Source organism: Dreissena polymorpha, chromosome 11, assembly GCF_020536995.1.
Source record: "Dreissena polymorpha isolate Duluth1 chromosome 11, UMN_Dpol_1.0, whole genome shotgun sequence".
Taxonomy (NCBI): domain Eukaryota; kingdom Metazoa; phylum Mollusca; class Bivalvia; order Myida; family Dreissenidae; genus Dreissena; species Dreissena polymorpha.
The window spans coordinates 22,535,488-22,558,752 of NC_068365.1; the positions used below are offsets into that span (position 1 = coordinate 22,535,488).

General features: G+C 37.4%; 1 protein-coding gene across 1 annotated transcript in view; it reads left to right on the plus strand.

Annotated features, from left to right (window-relative positions):
• LOC127851523 (iron-sulfur clusters transporter ABCB7, mitochondrial-like) overlaps positions 1-23,265 on the plus strand; it is a 48,819-nt gene that overhangs the window by 11,382 nt on the left and 14,172 nt on the right. The window contains exons 6-7 of the mRNA XM_052385348.1: positions 18,149-18,230; positions 20,545-20,633. Coding sequence (XP_052241308.1) covers positions 18,149-18,230; positions 20,545-20,633 — 171 coding nt within the window. The remainder of the gene's footprint in view (positions 1-18,148; positions 18,231-20,544; positions 20,634-23,265) is intronic.

Sequence of the window (23,265 nt, forward strand, 5' to 3'; positions counted from 1 at the left end):
TATAGTGCCTTACATCAGCACACACTTGTACCAGGTCACATAAACCATAAGTAAATATACCAGTATCTTCCTTTATATTCATTATGTCTTGGTGTGAAATGGCCATGTTTCCCAGCACAGTCATGTGCTAATAGTCTCACATCAGCACACACTTGTACCAGGTCACAATAACCATAAGTAAATATACCAGTATCTTCTTTTATATTCATTGTGTCTTGATGTGAAATGGCCATGTTTCCCAGCACAGGCATGTGCTAATAGTCTCACATCAGCACAAACTTGTACCAGGTCTCATAAACCATAAGTAAATATACCAGTATCTTCCTTTATATTCATTCTGTCTTGATGTGAAATGGCCATGTTTCCCAGCAAGGCATGTGCTAATAGTCTCACATCAGCACAAACTTGTACCAGGTCTCATAAACCACAAGTAAATATACCAGTATCTTCTTTTATACTCATTCTGTCTTGATGTGAAATTGCCATGTTTCCCAGCACAGGCATGTGCTAATAGTCTCACATCAGCACACACTTGTACCAGGTCACATAAACCATAAGTAAATATACCAGTATCTTCTTTTATACTCATTCTGTCTTGATGTGAAATGGCCATGTTTCCCAGCACAGGCATGTGCTAATAGTCTCACATCAGCAGACACTTGAACCAGGTCACATTAACCATAAGTTAATGTACCAGTATCTTCCTTTAGGCTAACATTTTTTTATTTTCTGTATTGCGGGAGATGTTTAAAAAAAATGAGTCGGGGGGGGGGATAAATAAAAATAAAAGCATGAAAAGTGAGCAGTCAACCAAAAAAATACTAATAAAACTGTCTAAACCGATATTTTTTTTTAATTTTGGAAATTTTAAATCTCGGCCAATTTAATTTATAGATTCTTAAATACACCATTTAATCACAACCTCTTTAAGAGTATTAATTTAATTCAGCATTTTTTAAATTAAATATCAAAGGCCTATGGTGAAAACATTAACAAATATCAACAAACACGTTTTGGTGTTCTTGCGTTAATGATGTATTAAATGGAGTTAAAATAATATATGTAATGTGTTTACCTTTCAATAGCTTGCACTTGACATCCTCAGTTCCATGCTATTTCAGTAAACTGTACAGCGTGACAAACATAATACAGCAGAATATGCATATGAATCTGATTATACACAGATCCACTGACATATAAATCAAATCATGTTTGTCTCTTTCCATTTTTGAACGATACTCATCTTAAATGCTTTAACTTTTTGAGTAGACTGAACTCCAATTTTCCAACACTGGTTTCGCTGAAATACATTCACTTTGCATATTTCTAATAAATATTTGTTGTTTTTTATCTCAAACATAGTATTTTGCGTTAAATGACACACGCATTAAATTATTCCCTAATTAGCGTATGATATTTGTTGTTAATTTGAATGTTATTTATTATTTCCGCCGTTCATCGCAAATTTCTCATCTGCCATCTTGGACGTGTGTAGAAACAGGCCTTCTCAATCGGGATACATCGACTATCGTTGGTATCCTCCGCAATATAGAGAGAGATGTGTGGATAGCAATGTAAAATCGTATTCGGCTACATTCTCGAACAATACGTAAGCCAGCGACGATTCGACAAGCTTGATCGGCACTCGTTCTTGGCAAATGGCAATTGTTGTCAATAAAAACGACCAATGAGAAAGCCGATACTAAGCAAGCGTCGGGTTAAGTCCATGTTTTATCCAGGCATTTCAGGGAATAGGTAAAAATCATTGACAAATTTTATTTTTCAACGTTATGAAATTGCACGGTCGGAAGGGAAAAAGGAAAATAAAATTAAGGTTATTGAATTTAATTTTTATTTCATTTTGGCAAAAATTAGGGTCGGTGGTCCCGTAAAACAGAACATAAAAAAATGTTGGCCTTATATGCATATTGTCTTGATGTGAAATGGCCATGTTTCCCAGCAAAGGCAGTATATAGGAGTGAGCTTGTCTGTGGGTCTGTCTGTCGGTCCGTATTAAGTGTCCGCTTTCTAATTCAAGTTGTTTTCATCCGATCTTCACCAAACTTGGTGAGATGTTGTATCTAATGTCTAGGTCAAGTTCGAATATGGGTCATGCCAGGTAAAAAACTAGGTCACGGGGTCACTTAGTGCGTTTTAAACAATTAGCATGGTAATCGCTCTCTAATTAAAGTAGTTTTCATCCGATCTTCACCAAACTTGGTCAGAAGTTGTATCTAGATGATGTCTAGGCCAAGTTTTAACATGGGTCATGGCAGGTCAAAAACTAGATCACGGGGTCACTTAGTGCGTTTTAAACATTGAGCATGGTGTCCGCTCTATAATTAAAGTAGTTTTCATCCGAGCTTCACCAAACTGGGTCAGAAGTTGTATCTAGATGATGTCTATGCCAAGTTCGAACATGGGTCATGGCAGGTCAAAAACAAGGTCACGGGGTCACTTAGTGCGTTTTAAACATTCAGCATGGTGTCCGCTCTTTAATTCAAGAAGTTTTTATCCGATCTTCACCAAACTTGGTCAGAAGTTGTATCGAGATGATGTCTAGATCAAGTTTGAATATGCGTTATGCCGGATCAAAAACTAGGTCATTGGGTCATTTAGTGCGTTTTAAACATTCAGCATGTTGTCTGCTCTCTAATTCAAGTAGTTTTCATCCAATATCTTTACCAATCTTGGTCAGAAGTTTTATGATCTCTACACCAAGTTTGAATATGGGCCATGCTGAGCCCAAAACTAGGTCATGCGGTCACTCAGTGCATTATGAAACATTCAGCATGATGTCCGCTCTCTAATTCAAGTAGTTTTCATCCGATCTTCACCATACTTGGTCAGAAGTTGTTTCTAGATGACGTGTAGTTCAAGTTTGAACATGGGCCATGCCGGGTCAAAAACTAGGTCATTGGGTCACTTAGTGCGTTTTTAACATTGAGCATGTTGTAGGCTGTTTTTTGTGAAGACAACATAAAAAAATATTCTGTGTCAATGCGGCATGTGGGGGTATTCGTCACATCTGTGACAAAGCTCTAGTTATGTCTTGGTGTGAAATGGCCATGTTTCCCAGCACAGGCATGTGCTAATAGAGTCTCACATCAGCACACACTTGTACCAGGTCACAATAACCATAAGTAAATATACCAGTATCTTCTTTTATATTCATTCCGTCTTGATGTGAAATGGCCATGTTTCCCAGCACAGGCATGTGCTTATAGTGTCTTACATCAGCACACACTTGTACTAGGTCACATAAACCAAAAGTAAATGTAACAGTATCTTCCTTTATATGCATTCTGTCTTGATGTGAAATGGCCATGTTTCCCAGCACAGGCATGTGCTAATATTCTCACATCAGCAAAAACTTGTACCAGGTAACATAAACCATAAGTTAATGTTACAGTGTCTTCCTTTATATTCTTTCTGTCTTGGAGTGAAATGGCCATGCTTCCCAGCACAGGCATGTGCTTATAGTCTCACATCAGCACACACTTGTAGCAGGTCACATTAACCATAAGTAAATATACCAGTATCTTTTTTTATATTCATTCCGTCTTGGTGTGAAATGGTCATGTTTCCCAGCACAGACATGTGCTAATAGAGTCTCACATCATCACACACTTGTACCACACAAACCATAAGTAAATGTAACAGTATCTTTCTTTATATTCAGTCTGGTTTGGTGTGAAATGGCCATGTTTCCCAGCACAGGCATGTGATTATAGTCTCACATCAGCACACACTTGTACAAGGTCACATAAGCCATAAGTAACTGTAACAGTATCTTTTTTAGCTTGACTATTATATATAAAATATATATAGTGGAGCTATACTACTCACCCCGGCGTCGGCGTTAGCGTCTGCGTTAGCGTTAGCGTGCAAATGTTAAAGTTTTCGTACTACCCCAAATATTTTCTTTGTCCCTTGACATATTGCTTTCATATTTTGCAAACTTGTTTACCAACATGACCCCAACCTATAAACTAGAGCAGACAACTCTATCAAGCATTTTGTCAAAATTATGGCCCCTTTTCCACTTAGAATATGCAGCAAATGTTAAAGTTTGCGTACTACACCAACTATTTTCAATGTCCCTTGACATATTGCTTTCATATTTTGCATACTTGTTAACCATCATGACTCCAACCTATAAACAAGAGCAGACAACTGTATCAAGTATTTTGACAGAATTATTGCCCCTTTTATACTTAGATCTACGTTAAAGTTTGCGTACTACCCCAAATATTTCCAGTGCCCCTTGACATATTGCTTTCATATTTTGCATACTTGTTAACCAACATGACTCCAACCTATTAACAAGAGCAGACAACTGTATCAAGCATTTAGACAGAATTATGGCCCCTTTTATACTTAGATAATTGAACATTTTGCTTAAATTGCCATAACTTCTTTATTTATGATCAGATTTTATTAATATTTTTACAACACAACACTTACCTGAATACCACAATGTATTTTACCCAAACAAAACTCCACGCCCCAACCCAGAATCCCTACTCCCCCCCCCACCTACCCCCCCCCAAATTTTTTTTTCCTTTTTTTATTTTTGAAAAATCATCTTATAAATGACCACACCCCACATTATACCCCCCCCCTCTCACCCCCAACCCCCCCTAATTTTTTTTCCTTTTTTTTAAGGATCGTCTAATAAAGGACCACACCCCACATTATACCCCCTCTCAACCCCCCCTACCCTCCCCCAAAAAAAATAAATAAAATAAATAACTTTTTTTTGCTTTTTTTTATTTTTGAAAGATCGTCTAATAAATTATTGAATATGAACAATTTCCCCATGATGGCTTACGTTATACTGTCAAGCACTCGAATAGTCGAGCGCGCTGTCCTCTGACAGCTCGTGTTTGTATTCAGTCGGTTTTGTTGTAAAATGGCCATGTTTCTCAGCACAGGCATGTGCTAATAGATTCTCACATTAGCACACACTTGTACCAGGTAACATAAACTATCAGTTAATGTACCATTATCTTCTTTTATACTCATTCTGTCTTGCTGCAAAATGGCCTTGTCTCCCAGCACAGACATGTTCTAATAATCTCACATCAGTACACACTTGTACCAGGAAACATAAACCATAAGTAAATATATCAGTATCTTCTTTTATATTCATTCTGTCTTGATGTGAAATGGCCATGTTTCCCAGCACAGACATGTGCTAATAGTGCCTCACATCAGCACACACTTTTACCAGGTCACATAAACCATAAGTAAATATGCCAGTATCTTCCTTTATATTCATTTTGTCTTGGTGTGGAATTGCCATGTTTCCCACCACAGGCATGTGCTAACAGTCTCACATCAGTACACACTTGTACCAGGTCACATAAACCATAAGTAAATATACCAGTATCTTCTTTTATACTCATTCTGTCTTGATGTGAAATGGCCATGTTTCCCAGCACAGGCATGTGCTAATAGTCTCACATCAGCACAAACTTGTACCAGGTTGCATTAACCATAAGTAAATGTAACATTATCTTCCTTTATATTCAGTCTGTCTTGCTGCAAAATGGCCATGTTTCCCAGCACAGGCATGTGCAAATAGTCTCACATCAGCACACACTTGTACCAAGTCACATAAACCATACGTAAATATACCAGTACCTTCTTTTATACTCATTCTGTCGTGATGTTAAATGGCCATGTTCCTAGCACAGTCATGTGCTTATAGTGTCTCACATCAGCACACACTTGTACCAGGTAACATTAACCCTAAGTTAATGTTACAGTGTCTTCCTTTATATTCATTCTGTCTTGGGTGTGAAATGGTCACGTTTCCCAGCACAGGCATGTGCTAATAGTCTCACATCAGCACACACTTGTACCATGTCACAATAACCATAAGTAAATATACCAGTACCTTCTTTTATATTCATTCTGTCTTGGTGTGAAATGGCCATGTTTCCCAGCACAGGCATGTGCTAATAGTCTCACATCAGCACACACTTGTACCAGGTAACATAAACGATCAGTTAATATACCAGTATATTCAATTATATGCGTATTGTCTTGATGTGAAATGGCCATGTTTCCCATCACAGGCATGTGGTAATAGAGTCTCACATCAGCACACACTTGTACCAGGTAACATAAACCATAACAAAATATACCAGCATCTTCTTTTATACTCATCTTGTCTTGATGTGAAATGGCCATGTTACCCAGCACAGGCATGTGCTTATAGTCTCACATCAGCACACACTTGTACCAGGTAACATAAACCATAAGTAAATATACCGATGTATTCCTTAATATTCATTCTGTCTGGGTGTGAAATTGAAATGTTTCCCAGCAAAGGCATGTGCTAATAGTCTCACATCATCACACACTTGTACCAGGCAAAATAAACCATAAGTAAATGTACCAGTATATTCCTTTATATGCATCTTGTCTTGATGTGAAATGGCCATGTTTCCCAGCACAGGCATGTGCTTATAATCTTACATCAGCACACACTTGTACCAGGTAACATGAGCCATAAGTTAATGTAACAGTATCTTCCTTTATATTCAGTCTGTCTTGCTGCAAAATGGCCATGTTTCCCAGCACAGGCATGTGCTAATAGAGTCTCACATTAGCACACACTTGTACCAGGTAACATAAACAATAAGTAAATATACCAATATCTTCTTTTTTGCTCATTCTGTCTTGATGTCTTCCCAGCACAGGCATGTGCTTATAGTGTCTTACAACTGCACACACTTGTACCAGGTCACATAAACCATAAGTGAATACACCAGTATCTTCTTTTGTACTCATTCTGTCTTGATGTGAAATGGCCATGTTTCCCTGCACAGGCATGTGCTAATAGTCTAACATCAGTACACACTTGTACTAGGTCACAAAAACTGTAAGTTAATATACCAGTATCTTCTTTTATACTCATTCTGTCTTGATGTGAAATGGCCATGTTTCCCAGCACAGGCATCTGCTAATAGTCTCACATCAGCACAACTTGTACCAATCACATAAACCATAAGTAAATTCACCTGTATCTTCTTTTATACTCATTATGTCTTGATATGGAATGGCCATGTTTCCCAGCACAGGCATGTGCTAATAGTCTCACGTCAGCACACACTTGTACCAGGTCACATAAACCATACGTAAATATAGCAGTATCTTCTTTTATACTCATTCTGTCTTGATGTAAAATGGCCATGTTACCCAGCACAGACATGTGCTAATAGAGTCTCATATCAGCACACAATTGTATCAGGTAACATATACCATACGTAAATATACCAATGTATTCCTTTATATTCATTCTGTCTTGTTGTGATATTGCCATGTTTCCCAGCACAGGGATGTGCTAATAGTCTCACATCAGCACACACTTGTACCAGGCAAAATAAACCATAAGTTAATGTACCAGTATATTCCGTTGTATGCATCTTGTCTTGATGTGAAATGGCCATGCTTCCCAGCACAGACATGTGCTAATAGTCTCACATCAGCACACACTTGTACAAAGTCACATAAACCATAAGTTAATGTAACAGTATCTTCCTTTATATTCAGTCTGTCTTGCTGCAAAATGGCCATGTTTCCCAGCACAGGCATGTGCTAATAGTCTCACATTAGCACACACTTGTACCAGGAAACATAAACCATAAGTAAATATACCAGTATTTTTTTTTATACTCTTTCTGTCTTTGTGTGAAATGGCCATGTTACCCAGCACAGGCATGTGCTAATAGTCTCACTTCAGCACTCACTTGTACCAGGTCACATAACCCATAATTAAATATTCCAGTATCTTCTTTAATACTCATTCTGTCTTGGTGTGAAATGGTCATGTTTCCCAGCACAGACATGTGCTAATAGTGTCTTACATTAGCACACACTTGTACCAGGTCACATAAACCATAAGCAAATATACCAGTATCTTCCTTTATATTCATCCTTTCTTGATGTGAAATGGCCATGTTTCCCAGCACAGGCATGTGCTAATAGTCTCACATCAGCACACACTTGTACCAGGTCACATAAACCCTAAGTTAATGTACCAGTATCTTCCTTTATATGCATGGTCATGATGTGAAATTACCATGTTTCCCTGCACAGGCATGTGCTAATAGAGTCTCACATCAGTACACACTTGTACCAGGTAACATACATATATATACATTCTGTCTTGATGTGAAATGGCCATGTTTCCCAGCACAGGCATGTGCTAATAGTGTCTCACATCAGCACACACTTGTACCAGGTCACATAAACCATAAGTAAATATATCAGTATCTTCTGTTGTACTCATTCTGTCTTGATGTGAAATGGCCATGTTTCCCAGCACAGGCATGTGCTAATAGTCTCACATCAGCACACACCTGTACCAGGTCACATAAACCATAAGTAAATATACCAGTACCTTCTTTTATATTCATTCTGTCTTGGTGTGAAATGGCCATGTTTCCCAGCACAGGCATGTGCTAATAGTCTCACATCAGCACACACTTGTACCAGGTAACATAAACCATCAGTAAATATACCAGTATATTCAATTATATGCATATTGTCTTGATGTGAAATGGCCATGTGCTAATAGTCTCACATCAGCACAACTTGTACCAATCACATAAACCATAAGTAAATTCACCTGTATCTTCTTTTATACTCATTATGTCTTGATATGGAATGGCCATGTTTCCCAGCACAGGCATGTGCTAATAGTCTCACGTCAGCACACACTTGTACCAGGTCACATAAACCATACGTAAATATAGCAGTATCTTCTTTTATACTCATTCTGTCTTGATGTGAAATGGCCATGTTACCCAGCACAGGCATGTGCTTATAGTCTCACATCAGCACACACTTGTACCAGGTAACATAAACCATAAGTAAATATACTGATGTATTCCTTAATATTCATTCTCTCTGGGTGTGAAATTGCAATGTTTCCCAGCAATGGCATGTGCTAATAGTCTCACATCATCACACACTTGTACCAGGCAAAATAAACCATAAGTAAATGTACCAGTATATTCCTTTATATGCATCTTGTCTTGATGTGAAATGGCCATGTTTCCCAGCACAGGCATGTGCTTATAATCTCACATCAGCACACACTTGTACCAGGTAACATGAGCCATAAGTTAATGTAACAGTATCTTCCTTTATATTCAGTCTGTCTTGCTGCAAAATGGCCATGTTTCCCAGCACAGGCATGTGCTAATAGAGTCTCACATTAGCACACACTTGTGTCAGGTAACATAAACGATAAGTAAATATACCAATATCTTCTTTTTTGCTCATTCTGTCTTGATGTCTTCCCAGCACAGGCATGTGCATATAGTGTCTTACAACTGCACACACTTGTACCGGGTCACAGAAACCATAAGTGAATACACCAGTATCTTCTTTTGTACTCATTCTGTCTTGATGTGAAATGGCCATGTTTCCCAGCACAGGCATGTGCTAATAGTCTAACATCAGTACACACTTGTACTAGGTCACAAAAACCGTAAGTTAATATACCAGTATCTTCTTTTATACTCATTCTGTCTTGATGTGAAATGGCCATGTTTCCCAGCACAGGCATGTGCTAATAGTCTCACATCAGCACAACTTGTACCAATCACATAAACCATCAGTAAATTCACCTGTATCTTCTTTTATACTCATTATGTCTTGATATGGAATGGCCATGTTTCCCAGCACAGGCATGTGCTAATAGTCTCACGTCAGCACACACTTGTACCAGGTCACATAAACCATACGTAAATATAGCAGTATCTTCTTTTATACTCATTCTGTCTTGATGTGAAATGGCCATGTTACCCAGCACAGACATGTGCTAATAGTCTCACATCAGCACACACAGAGTTACCCTAATAGAGTCTCACATCAGCACACAATTGTATCAGGTAACATATACCATACGTAAATATACCAATGTATTCCTTTATATTCATTCTGTCTTGTTGTGATATTGCCATGTTTCACAGCACAGGCATGTGCTAATAGTCTCACATCAGCACACACTTGTACCAGGCAAAATAAACCATAAGTTAATATACCAGTATATTCCTTTATATGCATCTTGTCTTGATGTGAAATGGCCATGCTTCCCAGCACAGACATGTGCTAATAGTCTCACATCAGCACACACTTGTACAAAGTCACATAAACCATAAGTTAATGTAACAGTATCTTCCTTTATATTCAGTCTGTCTTGCTGCACAATGGCCATGTTTCCCAGCACAGGCATGTGCTAATAGTCTCACATTAGCACACACTTGTACCAGGTAACATAAACCATAAGTAAATATACCAGTATCTTTTTTATACTCTTTCTGTCTTTGTGTGAAATGGCCATGTTACCCAGCACAGGCATGTGCTAATAGTCTCACTTCAGCACTCACTTGTACCAGGTCACATAACCCATAAGTAAATATTCCAGTATCTTCTTTAATACTCATTCTGTCTTGGTGTGAAATGGTCATGTTTCCCAGCACAGACATGTGCTAATAGTGTCTTACATTAGCACACACTTGTACCAGGTCACATAAACCATAAGCAAATATACCAGTATCTTCCTTTATATTCATCCTTTCTTGATGTGAAATGGCCATGTTTCCCAGCACAGGCATGTGCTAATAGTCTCACATCAGCACACACTTGTACCAGGTCACATAAACCCTAAGTTAATGTACCAGTATCTTCCTTTATATGCATGGTCATGATGTGAAATTGCCATGTTTCCCTGCACAGGCATGTGCTAATAGAGTCTCACATCAGTACACACTTGTACCAGGTAACATACATTTATATACATTCTGTCTTGATGTTAAATGGCCATGTTTCCCAGCACAGGCATGTGCTAATAGTCTCACATCAGCACACACCTGTACCAGGTCACATAAACCATAAGTAAATATACCAGTACCTTCTTTTATATTCATTCTGTCTTGGTGTGAAATGGCCATGTTTCCCAGCACAGGCATGTGCTAATAGTCTCACATCAGCACACACTTGTACCAGGTAACATAAACCATCAGTAAATATACCAGTATATTCAATTATATGCATATTGTCTTGATGTGAAATGGCCATGTGCTAATAGTCTCACATCAGCACAACTTGTACCAATCACATAAACCATAAGTAAATTCACCTGTATCTTCTTTTATACTCATTATGTCTTGATATGGAATGGCCATGTTTTCCAGCACAGGCATGTGCTAATAGTCTCACGTCAGCACACACTTGTACCAGGTCACATAAACCATATGTAAATATAGCAGTATCTTCTTTTATACTCATTCTGTCTTGATGTGAAATGGCCATGTTACCCAGCACAGACATGTGCTTATAGAGTCTCACATCAGCACACACTTGTATCAGGTAACATATACCATAAGTAAATATACCAATGTATACCACAGGCATGTGGTAATAGAGTCTCACATCAGCACACACTTGTACCAGGTAACATAAACCATAACAAAATATACCAGCATCTTCTTTTATACTCATCTTGTCTTGATGTGAAATGGCCATGTTACCCAGCACAGGCATGTGCTTATAGTCTCACATCAGCACACACTTGTACCAGGTAACATAAACCATAAGTAAATATACCGATGTATTCCTTAATATTCATCATGTCTGGGTGTGAAATTGCAATGTTTCCCAGCAAAGGCATGTGCTAATAGTCTCACATCATCACACACTTGTACTAGGCAAAATAAACCATCAGTAAATGTACCAGTATATTCCTTTATATGCATCTTGTCTTGATGTGAACTGGCCATGTTTCCCAGCACAGGCATTAGCTAATAATCTCACATCAGCACACACTTGTACCAGGTAATATGAGCCATAAGTTAATGTAACAGTATCTTCCTTTATATTCAGTCTGTCTTGCTGCAAAATGGCCATGTTTCCCAGCACAGGCATGTGCTAATAGAGTCTCACATTAGCACACACTTGTACCAGGCAACATAAACGATTAGTAAATATACCAGTATCTTCTTTTTTGCTCATTCTGTCTTGATGTAAAATGGCCATGTTTCTCAGCACAGGCATGTGCTAATAGTCTCACATCAACACACACTTGTACCAGGTCACATAACCCATAAGTAAATATACCAGTATCTTCTTTTATACTCATTCTGTCTTGGTGTGAAATGGCCATGTTTCCCAGCACAGACATGTGCTTATAGTGTCTCACATCAGCACACACTTGCACCAGGTCACATAAACCATAAGTAAATATACCAGTATCTTCTTTTTTACTCATTCTGTCTTGATGTGAAATGGCCATGTTTCCCAGCACAGGCATGTGCTTATAGTGTCTTACAACTGCACACACTTGTACCAGGTCAAATAAACCATAAGTAAATATACCAGTATCTTCTTTTGTACTCATTCTGTCTTGATGTGAAATGGCCATGTTTCCCAGCACAGGCATGTGCTAATAGTCTAACATCAGTACACACTTGTACTAGGTCACAAAAACCGTAAGTTAATATACCAGTATCTTCTTTAATACTCATTCTGTCTTGATGTGAAATGGCCATGTTTCCCAGCACAGGCATGTGCTAATAGTCTCACATAAGCACAACTTGTACCAGGTCACATAAACCATAAGTAAATATACCAGTATCTTCTTTTATACTCATTCTGTCTTGATGTGAAATGGCCATGTTTCCCAGCACAGACATGTGCTAATAATCTCACATCAGCACAACTTGTACCAATCACATAAACCATAAGTAAATTCACCTGTATCTTCTTTTATACTCATTATGTCTTGATATGGAATGGCCATGTTTCCCAGCACAGGCATGTGCTAATAGTCTCACGTCAGCACACACTTGTACCAGGTCACATAAACCATACGTAAATATAGCAGTATCTTCTTTTATACTCATTCTGTCTTGATGTGAAATGGCCATGTTACCCAGCACAGACATGTGCTAATAGAGTCTCACATCAGCACACACTTGTATCAGGTAACATATACCATAAGTAAATATACCAATGTATTCCTTTATATTCATTCTGTCTTGTTGTGATATTGCCATGTTTCCCAGCACAGGCATGTGCTATTAGTCTCACATCAGCACACACTTGTACCAGGCAAAATAAACCATAAGTTAATGTACCAGTATATTCCTTTTTATGCATATTGTCTTGATGTGAAATGGCCATGCTTCCCAGCACAGACATGTGCTAATAGTCTCACATCAGCACACACTTGTACAAGGTCACATAAACCATAAGTTAATGTAACAGTATCTTCCTTTATATTCAGTCTGTCTTGCTGCAAAATGGCCATGTTTCCCAGCACAGGCATGTGCTAATAGTCTCACATTAGCACACACTTGTACCAGGTAACATAAACCATAAGTAAATATACCAGTATCTTTTTTTATACTCATACTGTCTTTGTGTGAAATGGCCATGTTACCCAGCACAGGCATGTGCTAATAGTCTCACATCAGCACACACTTGTACCAGGTCACATAAACCCTAAGTTAATGTACCAGTATCTTCCTTTATATGCATGGTCATGATGTGAAGTTGCCATGTTTCCCAGCACAGGCATGTGCTAATAGAGTCTCACATCAGTACACACTTGTACCAGGTAACATACATATATATACATTCAGTCTTGATTTGAAATGGCCATGTTTACCAGCACAGGCATGTGCTAATAGTGTCTCACATTAGCACACACTTGTACCAGGTCACATAAACCATAAGTAAATATATCAGTATCTTCTGTTGTGCTCATTCTGTCTTGATGTGAAATGGCCATGTTTCCCAGCACAGGCATGTGCTAATAGTCTCACATCAGCACACACCTGTACCAGGTCACATAAACCATAAGTAAATATTCCAGTATCTTCTGTTGTACTCATTCTGTCTTGATGTGAAATGGCCATGTTTCCCAGCACAGGCATGTGCTTATAGTGTCTTACAACTGCTCTCACTTGTACCAGGTCATATTAACCATAAGTAAATATACCGGTATCTTCCTTTATATTCATTCTGTCTTGGTGTGATATGGCCATGTTTTCCAGCACAGGCATGTGCTAATAGTCTCACATCAGCACACACTTGTACCAGGTCACATAAACCATAAGTTAATGTACCAGTTTCTTCCTTTATATTCATCTTGTCTTGATGTGAAATGGCCATGTTTCCCAGCACAGGCATGTGCTAATAGTCTCACATCAGCACACACTTGTACCAGGTCACATAAACCAAATATGCCAGTATCTTCTTTTATAGTCATTCTGTCATGATGTTAAATGGCCATGTTCCTAGCACAGTCATGTGCTTATAGTGTCTCACATCAGCACACACTTGTACCAGGTAACATAAACCATAATTAAATATACCAGTATATCCCTTTATATTAATTTTGGCTTGGTGTGAAATGGCCATGTTTCCCTGCAAAGGCATGTGCTAATAGTCTCACATCAGCACACACTTTTACCAGGTCACATAAACCATGTGTAAATATTCCAGTATCTTCTTTTATACTCATTCTGTCTTGATGTGAAATGGCCATGTTTCCCAGCACAGGCATGTGCTTATAGTCTCACATCAGCACACACTTGTACCAGGTCACATAAACCATAAGTAAATGTAACAGTATCTTCCTTTATATTCAGTCTGTCTTGCTGCAAAAAAGGCAATGTTTCTAAGCACAGGCATGTGCTAATAATCTCACATCAGCACACACTTGTACCAGGCAGGTCACATAAACCATCAGTTAATGTACCAGTATCTTCCTTTATATTCAGTCTGTCTTGCTGCAAAATGGCCATGTTTCCCAGCACAGGCATGTGCTAATAGTCTCACTTCAGCACACACTTGTACCAGGTCACATAAACCATAAGTTAATGTTCCAGTATCTTCTTTTATATTCATCTTGTCTTGATTTGAAATGACCATGTTTCCCAGCACAGACATGTGCTTATAGTGTCTCACATCAGCACACACTTGTACCAGGTCACATAAACCAAATATGCCAGTATCTTCTTTTATAGTCATTCTGTCATGATGTTAAATGGCCATGTTCCTAGCACAGTCATGTGCTTATAGTGTCTCACATCAGCACACACTTGTACCAGGTAACATAAACCATAATTAAATATACCAGTATATCCCTTTATATTAATTTTGGCTTGGTGTGAAATGGCCATGTTTCCCTGCAAAGGCTTGTGCTAATAGTCTCACATCAGCACACACTTTTACCAGGTCACATAAACCATGTGTAAATATTCCAGTATCTTCTTTTATACTCATTCTGTCTTGATGTGAAATGGCCATGTTTCCCAGCACAGGCATGTGCTTATAGTCTCACATCAGCACACACTTGTACCAGGTCACATAAACCATAAGTAAATGTAACAGTATCTTCCTTTATATTCAGTCTGTCTTGCTGCAAAAAAGGCAATGTTTCTAAGCACAGGCATGTGCTAATAATCTCACATCAGCACACACTTGTACCAGGCAGGTCACATAAACCATCAGTTAATGTACCAGTATCTTCCTTTATATTCAGTCTGTCTTGCTGCAAAATGGCCATGTTTCCCAGCACAGGCATGTGCTAATAGTCTCACTTCAGCACACACTTGTACCAGGTCACATAAACCATAAGTTAATGTACCAGTATCTTCTTTTATATTCATCTTGTCTTGATTTGAAATGACCATGTTTCCCAGCACAGACATGTGCTTATAGTGTCTCACATCAGCACACACTTGTACCAGAAAACATAAACCATAAGTAAATGTACCAGTTTCTTCTTTTATATTCATCTTGTCTTGATTTGAAATGGCCATGTTTCCCAGCACTGGCATGTGCTAATAGTCTCACATCAGCACACACTTGTATCAGGTAACATAAACCATAAGTTTGTGTACCTGTATTTTCCTTTATATTCCTTCTGTCTTGCTATACGATGGCCATGTTTCCCAGCACAGGCATGTGCCTATAGTGTCCCTCATCTGCACATATTTGTATCTAAACACATCAAGCATTTGTTGATTCATCAAAATATAATTGTTTTCTCAGCTATACAAGTGAAATGGTTGTGTCCTACCGGGACATACTTTTATTAAGTCACATTGCATGTAAGGAAAAAATAAAGAATTCAAGACTAAGGCTAAACATGTTTTGGCGTTTCATTCCTGTATATTTGATATTTGTTTTCATCCATGTATGGGCATGTCAGTGGTATGCCTTTATTATAAAGAAAATGTTTATAATATTATACAAATACTTTTGCAACATAAATTTCATCATTGAAATTTATTTATTTTGATATCTGAAGTTTTTTTAATGAAACTAAAATACTTTAACAATTGAGATCCAAGTGAGCTTTTTTGATTAGCAAATTGTTGTTATTAATAAAAAAATACTTTAACAATTGAGATCCAAGTGAGCTTTTTTGATTAGCAAAGTGTTGTTATTAATAAATGTAATTAATTGTTTATTTTAAATGAGTTGTGGACAGTGTTAATATTCTCTCAATAATTGTATACTTTTATGATAGAACACATTTTGTTCATACCTGTATATATTTACATGTACTGAAAGAGTATGTCTTTGTAGTCATATTTGTTCAATATATACCTTCTTTGATATCTGTCAAACAGAGTAACCCTTATTATTCTCACAATTAATATTCCTAATTATCTTAATCAACATAGAAGTATGTGATAATGACTGAGTATCTTGTTGTAATAAGTTGGTTAGAATATTGAGATGCCTTGTCGTTCACACATTTTAAATTAATTTGGTTATCTCCATTGTTTCAATACACATACATAATTAAGATGTATAGTCATTTTTATGTTTAGATAAGGAAGTTTGTGTTAAATAATGTTAAAATCAACAAAAAAAAACAACTATTCAACTAAACACCATTTTGAAAGTGTTTTTTTAAGTATTTTTTTTATTGTATTGGGTGATCAGATAATGTATATATTTTAATATTCAAATAAGAAAAATATTTATAAATATTTAAGTTATAATAATGCAAGAAAATAATTGATTTTAAATTATTATTGGCAAAAGTGCAGTAAATATTTTATTTTTAAACTAAAGGGGACTGTACAAAACATTTACAAAATACACATTAAAATATTTGATTTTATTGTCACATGTCCAAAATCCTCTAAATATAGTTTGTAAAAGACTAAGGTTTCTAATGATTAAATTTAAAAAAATGCTGCAAATGGCTGTATTATGGTGTGTCTTTGTTCCTATATGTTCAGGAATATATTTGGAGTGCAGTAACTGTTGTGTGCATGATATTCACCTAAAATCAAGTATGTTCAATTCATGTATTGGGAAAAGTTTACATCTTGCAGTCCATGGCATATACTTATTAAATTTACTTTGTTTTGGTTATGTGTGACTGTTGGCAATGCATATTGATTTAGTGGATAAGGTGTCCCCCAAGCAGTCAGGAGTACCCAGATTTTAACCTTTCCTCAGAAGGGATGGCAAGGTCTTCCAAAAAGACACAATTCAACAGGTCTCATAAAGTCTGACACATTTGATGCAGACAACGTAAAATGAATATGACCCTCTTTCTAAGAAAACAGGGTTTTATGCATATAGTCCACACAGGATAATCAGGGACTGCACTTTCTCCCTAGACTGGATTTTGTTTAGAATATTATACATTTACAGGAAAAACCATAAAAGCAGAAATGTCATCCTTGCATGATTAGCCTGTGCTGACTGCACAGGCAAATCTGGAACGACACTTAACACACATGCATTATAAGCTAAGCTTTCCCATAGAAAGGCTCATGATTAAACAAATGTGTCTTGTTCTGATAAAACTGGGCATAATGCATGTGCGTTAAGTGTCGTCCCAGAGAAGCCTGTGCAGTTCGCACAGGCTTATCAGGGACAAAACTTTTGGCTTAAACTAGATTTTCGATAAAAAGTGACTTTCTTTAAATGAAAAATACAATTAAAGCGGAAAGTGTTGTCCCTGATTAGCCTGTGCAGACTGCACAGGCTAATCTGGGATGTCACTTTACGCAAATGCATTTTGCCAAATTTTCACAGAACAAGACACATTACATTTGTGTTCATGTCTTCGACTGCTTCATTTCAGGGGAATAGATTATGTGTTGAGGTCAGTTGTGTTCAGTGTGGTACCAACCATTCTAGAGGTGCTCATGGTAACAGGCCTCCTGGTAAGTGAAACTCTCAACTATAAATGGGCCATGCTCTGGGAAACGGGTGTTTAATGCATGTGCCTAAAGAGTTTTCCCAGATTAGCCTGTGCACTCCGCACAGACTTATCAGGGACAACACTTTCCGCTTTTATGATATTTTTCGTTTAAAAAAGTCTCTTCATAGCAAAAATCCAGTTTAAGCGGAAAGTGTTGTCCCTGATTAGCCTGTGTGGACTGCACAGGCTAATCTGGGATGACACTTTATGCACATGCATTAAACCCCCTTTTCACAGAGCATGGCCCAAATATTATCACTTCTACTGTGTGTATAATGATTGTAATATCACTTAAATTATTTAAAGATTGAAAGTTTGATATAATAATTACAAGTATCTTTCAGAAAACATAAATTGTGGGTATTCTCAACATGTGACATCTCGCAAAAATATAATAAATTATAATGTAAATTGAAAAATAATTTTATCTTAATAATAAAACATTAACATTTTTTGTCAAGCGAAATTCACAATATTTCATCCACAATGGTCAAGTGTATGTTCCTGTCTTCGTTCATGCTTCTCCAGTCTTTTACATTGTCATTTAGCGTGTAATATCAAAATAACTTACCATATATGTGCACTATCAGAAGATGACTTGTCGTGTTTACAAACTGTTTTCACTAACTAAAAGATAAATGTCACACTTAAAGGTGCCTTTTCACAGATTTTGGCATTTTTTAACTTATTCATTAAATGCTTTATATCGATAAATGTAAACATTGGATCGTAAAAGCTCCAGTAAAAAATCAAGAATAAAAATAAAAAAAGGAAAAGAACATTGCCCGGACCAGGTTTCGAACCAGTGACCCCTGGAGTCCTGCCAGAGTCCTGAAGTAAAAACGCTTTAGCCTACTGAGCTATTCCGCCGAGTACACTTCCTCAACGTATTTTATACCTTATATAAGCAATCTTCGTAGTTTCACAAAATTTAACGACAAAAACAGAACTCTCCAAATTATTCAATCGTTTCGCGTTGCAACGCTTTATAATTTTTAGGTTTTAAAATCGTCAAAAGATGCATATAATGGCTATATTAGACCATGGTAAATGTTCAGTATTACTGTTTCCTCACAAATATCATAACTAAAAAGAAAATTTGCGAATCTGAAACAACTTTTTTCAATTTTGTCAATTTACCAAAGCGTGAAAAGATCCCTTTAATGGTTGTACTGTTAAATTTGACCACATAATAGGGTATGGTATCTTTGTAATTGTCCCCTACCGGTGAAACCCGAGGGGACTTATGGTTTGCGCTATGTGTGTCCGTCAGTATGTCAGTCAGTCAGTCAGTCAGTAAGTCTGTCACACTTTTCTGGATCCTGTGATAACTTTAAAAGTTCTTAATATTTTTTCATGACACTTAAAACATGGATAGATGGCAATATGGAGATTATGCACGTCATTTCATTTTGTTCCTACATCAAAAATTATGGTTGCTATGGCAACAAATAAAAAATAAATATGAAAAAAATCTGACAATGGTGGAGTTTCACCGGTAGGGGACCATATTGCTTGACAATAGTCTTGTTTATCTTGCAATTTTCCACTAACTTACCAAAATAGACCATTATGGTGAGACAATGAATTGCATGCGTAACCTTTCTTCCTATCTCAAAGGTCACAGTCAGACAATACAAAAAATTTTGCCAAACAAACAGTTCTTCTAAACCCCTTAAAAAGAGGGTGTCCGAAAATTAGTGCCAGAAAACTTAGAGTATTTACAAAGTTATGGGCCTTTGACTGTACAACTTTCTTTTTAATTGGTTTTTTTTTTCCCCGAAACGCTTTCAGATTCTTACCTGACTTTGATGTGTGTGTCTACCTGAATGAACTTTTAATTCATCAATTCAATTTTAAAACAATTAACCACAAATAACTAACATGCTGAGACTAGCTTATGTGGGGTGTATCACCTGTCCAAGTACCTCAAAGATCAAGTTAAGAGGTCAAAAGTCAAATTTGGCCATCATTAGCTTGTATTTGACATAATGGGACTTTTTAGACAAAAGTGGAAACACGGGCATCAGTTCTTTATTAACAGTTTAACACATATCTTGCAGTCCACACAGGCTTATTTGGGATAACACTTTATGTTTTTATGGTATTTTATGTTTAAAGAAAGTATTTTCTAAGCAAAAATCCAGTTTAAGTGAAACATGTGGTTATGATAAGTCTGTGCAAACTGCACGGTCTTTTCTGGGATGACACTTTACGCTCATGCATTAAGCCCAGTTAAGCATTACTCATATACAATGATGCTTGCAATGTTTCAGTGGTACAAGTGTGGCGCGGAGTTTGCAGAGGTCACAATGGGCTGCATCACAACCTACACCATCTTCACCTTGGTTGTCACCCAATGGAGGTGGGTAGCTACTCAACAATGATCAAGTATGAGTTGCACTGTGGGAAAAAAGGCTAAATGAATGTGAGTAAAATGTCATCCCAGATAAGCCTGTGCTGCCTGCACAGGCTAATCATAGACGACACTTTATCTCTACACTGGATTTTCATTTGGAAGAGACAACCAGTCCTGTAAATGTAAAATTCCATGAAAGTCAGAACATGGCTCAATTGTATTATAAAATGTTGTTTTCCTGTTATAAAGTAATGGTACTTTTTATATCCCCATTACCCCCATTACCAATGGTAATGGGGGCTATTTAGGAGTCACTTTGTTGGTTGGTCTGTCTGTCGGTCTGACTGTCGGTCTGTCCCGAAAGCTTGTCCAGGCAAAAACTAAGTTGTTCATGGTTAGATTTTAAAATCATTTGGCACAATTGTTCACCATCATTGGACGGTGTGTCGCTCGAAAGAATTACGTCGATATCTCCAAGGTCAAGGTCACACTTTGAGTTCAAAGGTCAAAAATGGCCATACATGAGCTTGTCCGAGCAATAACTATGTCGTTCATTGTGAGATTTTAAAATCATTTGGCACAATTGTTCACCTTCATTTGATGGTGTGTCGCGCTAAAGAATTAGGTTGATATCTCCAAGGTCAAGGTCACACTTTGAGTTCAAAGGTCAAAAATGGCCATAAATGAGCTTGTCTGGGCCATAACTTTGTCATTCATTGTGAGATTTCTGAAACGATTTGGCACATTTGTTCACCATCATTCGACGGCGTGTTGCACGAAAGAATTACGTTGATATCTACAGGTCAAGGTCACACTTTGAGTTCAAAGGTAAAAAAAGCCATAAATGACCTTGTCCGGGCCATATCTATGTTGTTAATTGTGAGATTTTAAAATCATTTGTTCACCATCATTGGATGGTGTGTCGCACAAAAGAATTATGTCAATATCTTAAAGGTCAAGGTCACACTTTGAGTTCAAAGGTCAAAAATGGCCATAAATGATAATGGCATAATAATTCTTAAAAATCGCCATAAATTAGCTTCTCTTTTTATGTCCCCCACTATAGTAGTGGGGGACATATTGTTTTTGCCCTGTCTGTTGGTTGGTTGGTTGGTCTGTTCGTCTGTTGGTTGGTCTGTTTGCAACTTTAACATTTTGCAATAACTTTTGCTATATTGAATATAGCAACTTGATATTTGGCATGCATGTGTATCTCATGGAGCTGCACATTTTGAGTGGTGAAAGGTCAAGGTCAAGGTCATCCTTCAAGGTCAGAGGTCAAATATATGTGGCAAAAAACGCTCATTTTATGAATACTTTTGCAATATTGAAGATAGCAACTTGATATTTGGCATGCATGTGTATCTCATGGAGCTGCACATTTTGAGTGGTGAAAGGTCAAGGTCAAGGTCATCCTTCAAGGTCAGAAGTCAAATATATGTGGCCCAAATCACTTATTTTATAAATACTTTTGCAATATTGAAGATAGCAACTTGATATTTGGCATGCATGTGCATCTCATGGAGCTGCACATTTTGAGTGGTGAAAGGTCAAGGTCATCCTTCAAGGTCAGAGGTCAAATATATGTGGCCCAAATCGCTTATTTTATGAATACTTTTGCAATATTGAAGATAGCAACTTGATATTTGGCATGCACATGTATCTCATGGAGCTGCACATTTTGAGTGGTGAAAGGTCAAGGTCATCCTTCACAAGGTCAAGGTCATCCTTCAAGGTCAAACGTCATATAGGGGGACATTGTGTTTCACAAACGCATCTTGTTTGTGTGAAGACAGCATGCAAAATAGTCTGTGTCAATGCCGCATGTGGGGGTATACGTCACGTCTGTGACAAAGCTCTAGTTATTCCTATTTATATCCTTGAAATCAAAGTTTAGATAAGGTATATTGGAGAAACTATGTTGGTTGATCAGTCTTCATAAAATTAAGAAGTTAATGGAGCTGACTACTTCCACCTGCCTCAAACATCACCATTAATTGTTGGTATGCAAGAACATACACTTAATATGCCCTTACAGATTTGGAGGCATTAAGCTTTGCACTTGTACATCGGTTCGCCAATACGTACATCTGTACCTCCGTATGTGACTCTATATGTCCATATGTCCAAAAGCTTGTGTTTTCCAATCCTTTTTATTTACTTTGTGGATCTCGCAGATACTTTCACAGTTGAATAACCTGAATGTGTAGATGGTAATTATATGGAATTATGGCCTTTTTATGCCCCCGGATCGAATAAATGGGGGGTATATTGTTTTTGGCTTGTCTGTCATTCTGTCCCAAAACTTTAACCTAATGGTCATAACTTTTGCAATATTAAAGATAGCAACTTGATATTTGGCATGCATGTGTATCTCTTGGAGCTGAACATTTAGAGTGGTGAAAGGTCAAGGTCATCCTTCAAGGTCAAAGGTCGAATATATGGCTTCAAGCGGCGCAGTAGGGGGCATTGTGTTTCACAAACACAGCTCTATTTTTGTTTTTCAAGTCCTGAAGCTGAATCTGTTTTCAATTCCTCTTCAACCACATTGACTATATTGCTCAAATTGTGACCTAAAATGCCAGCCAAAAAAACAACAACTACAGTTAAGTTGTATCAAAAAATTTCTGTTTCAAAT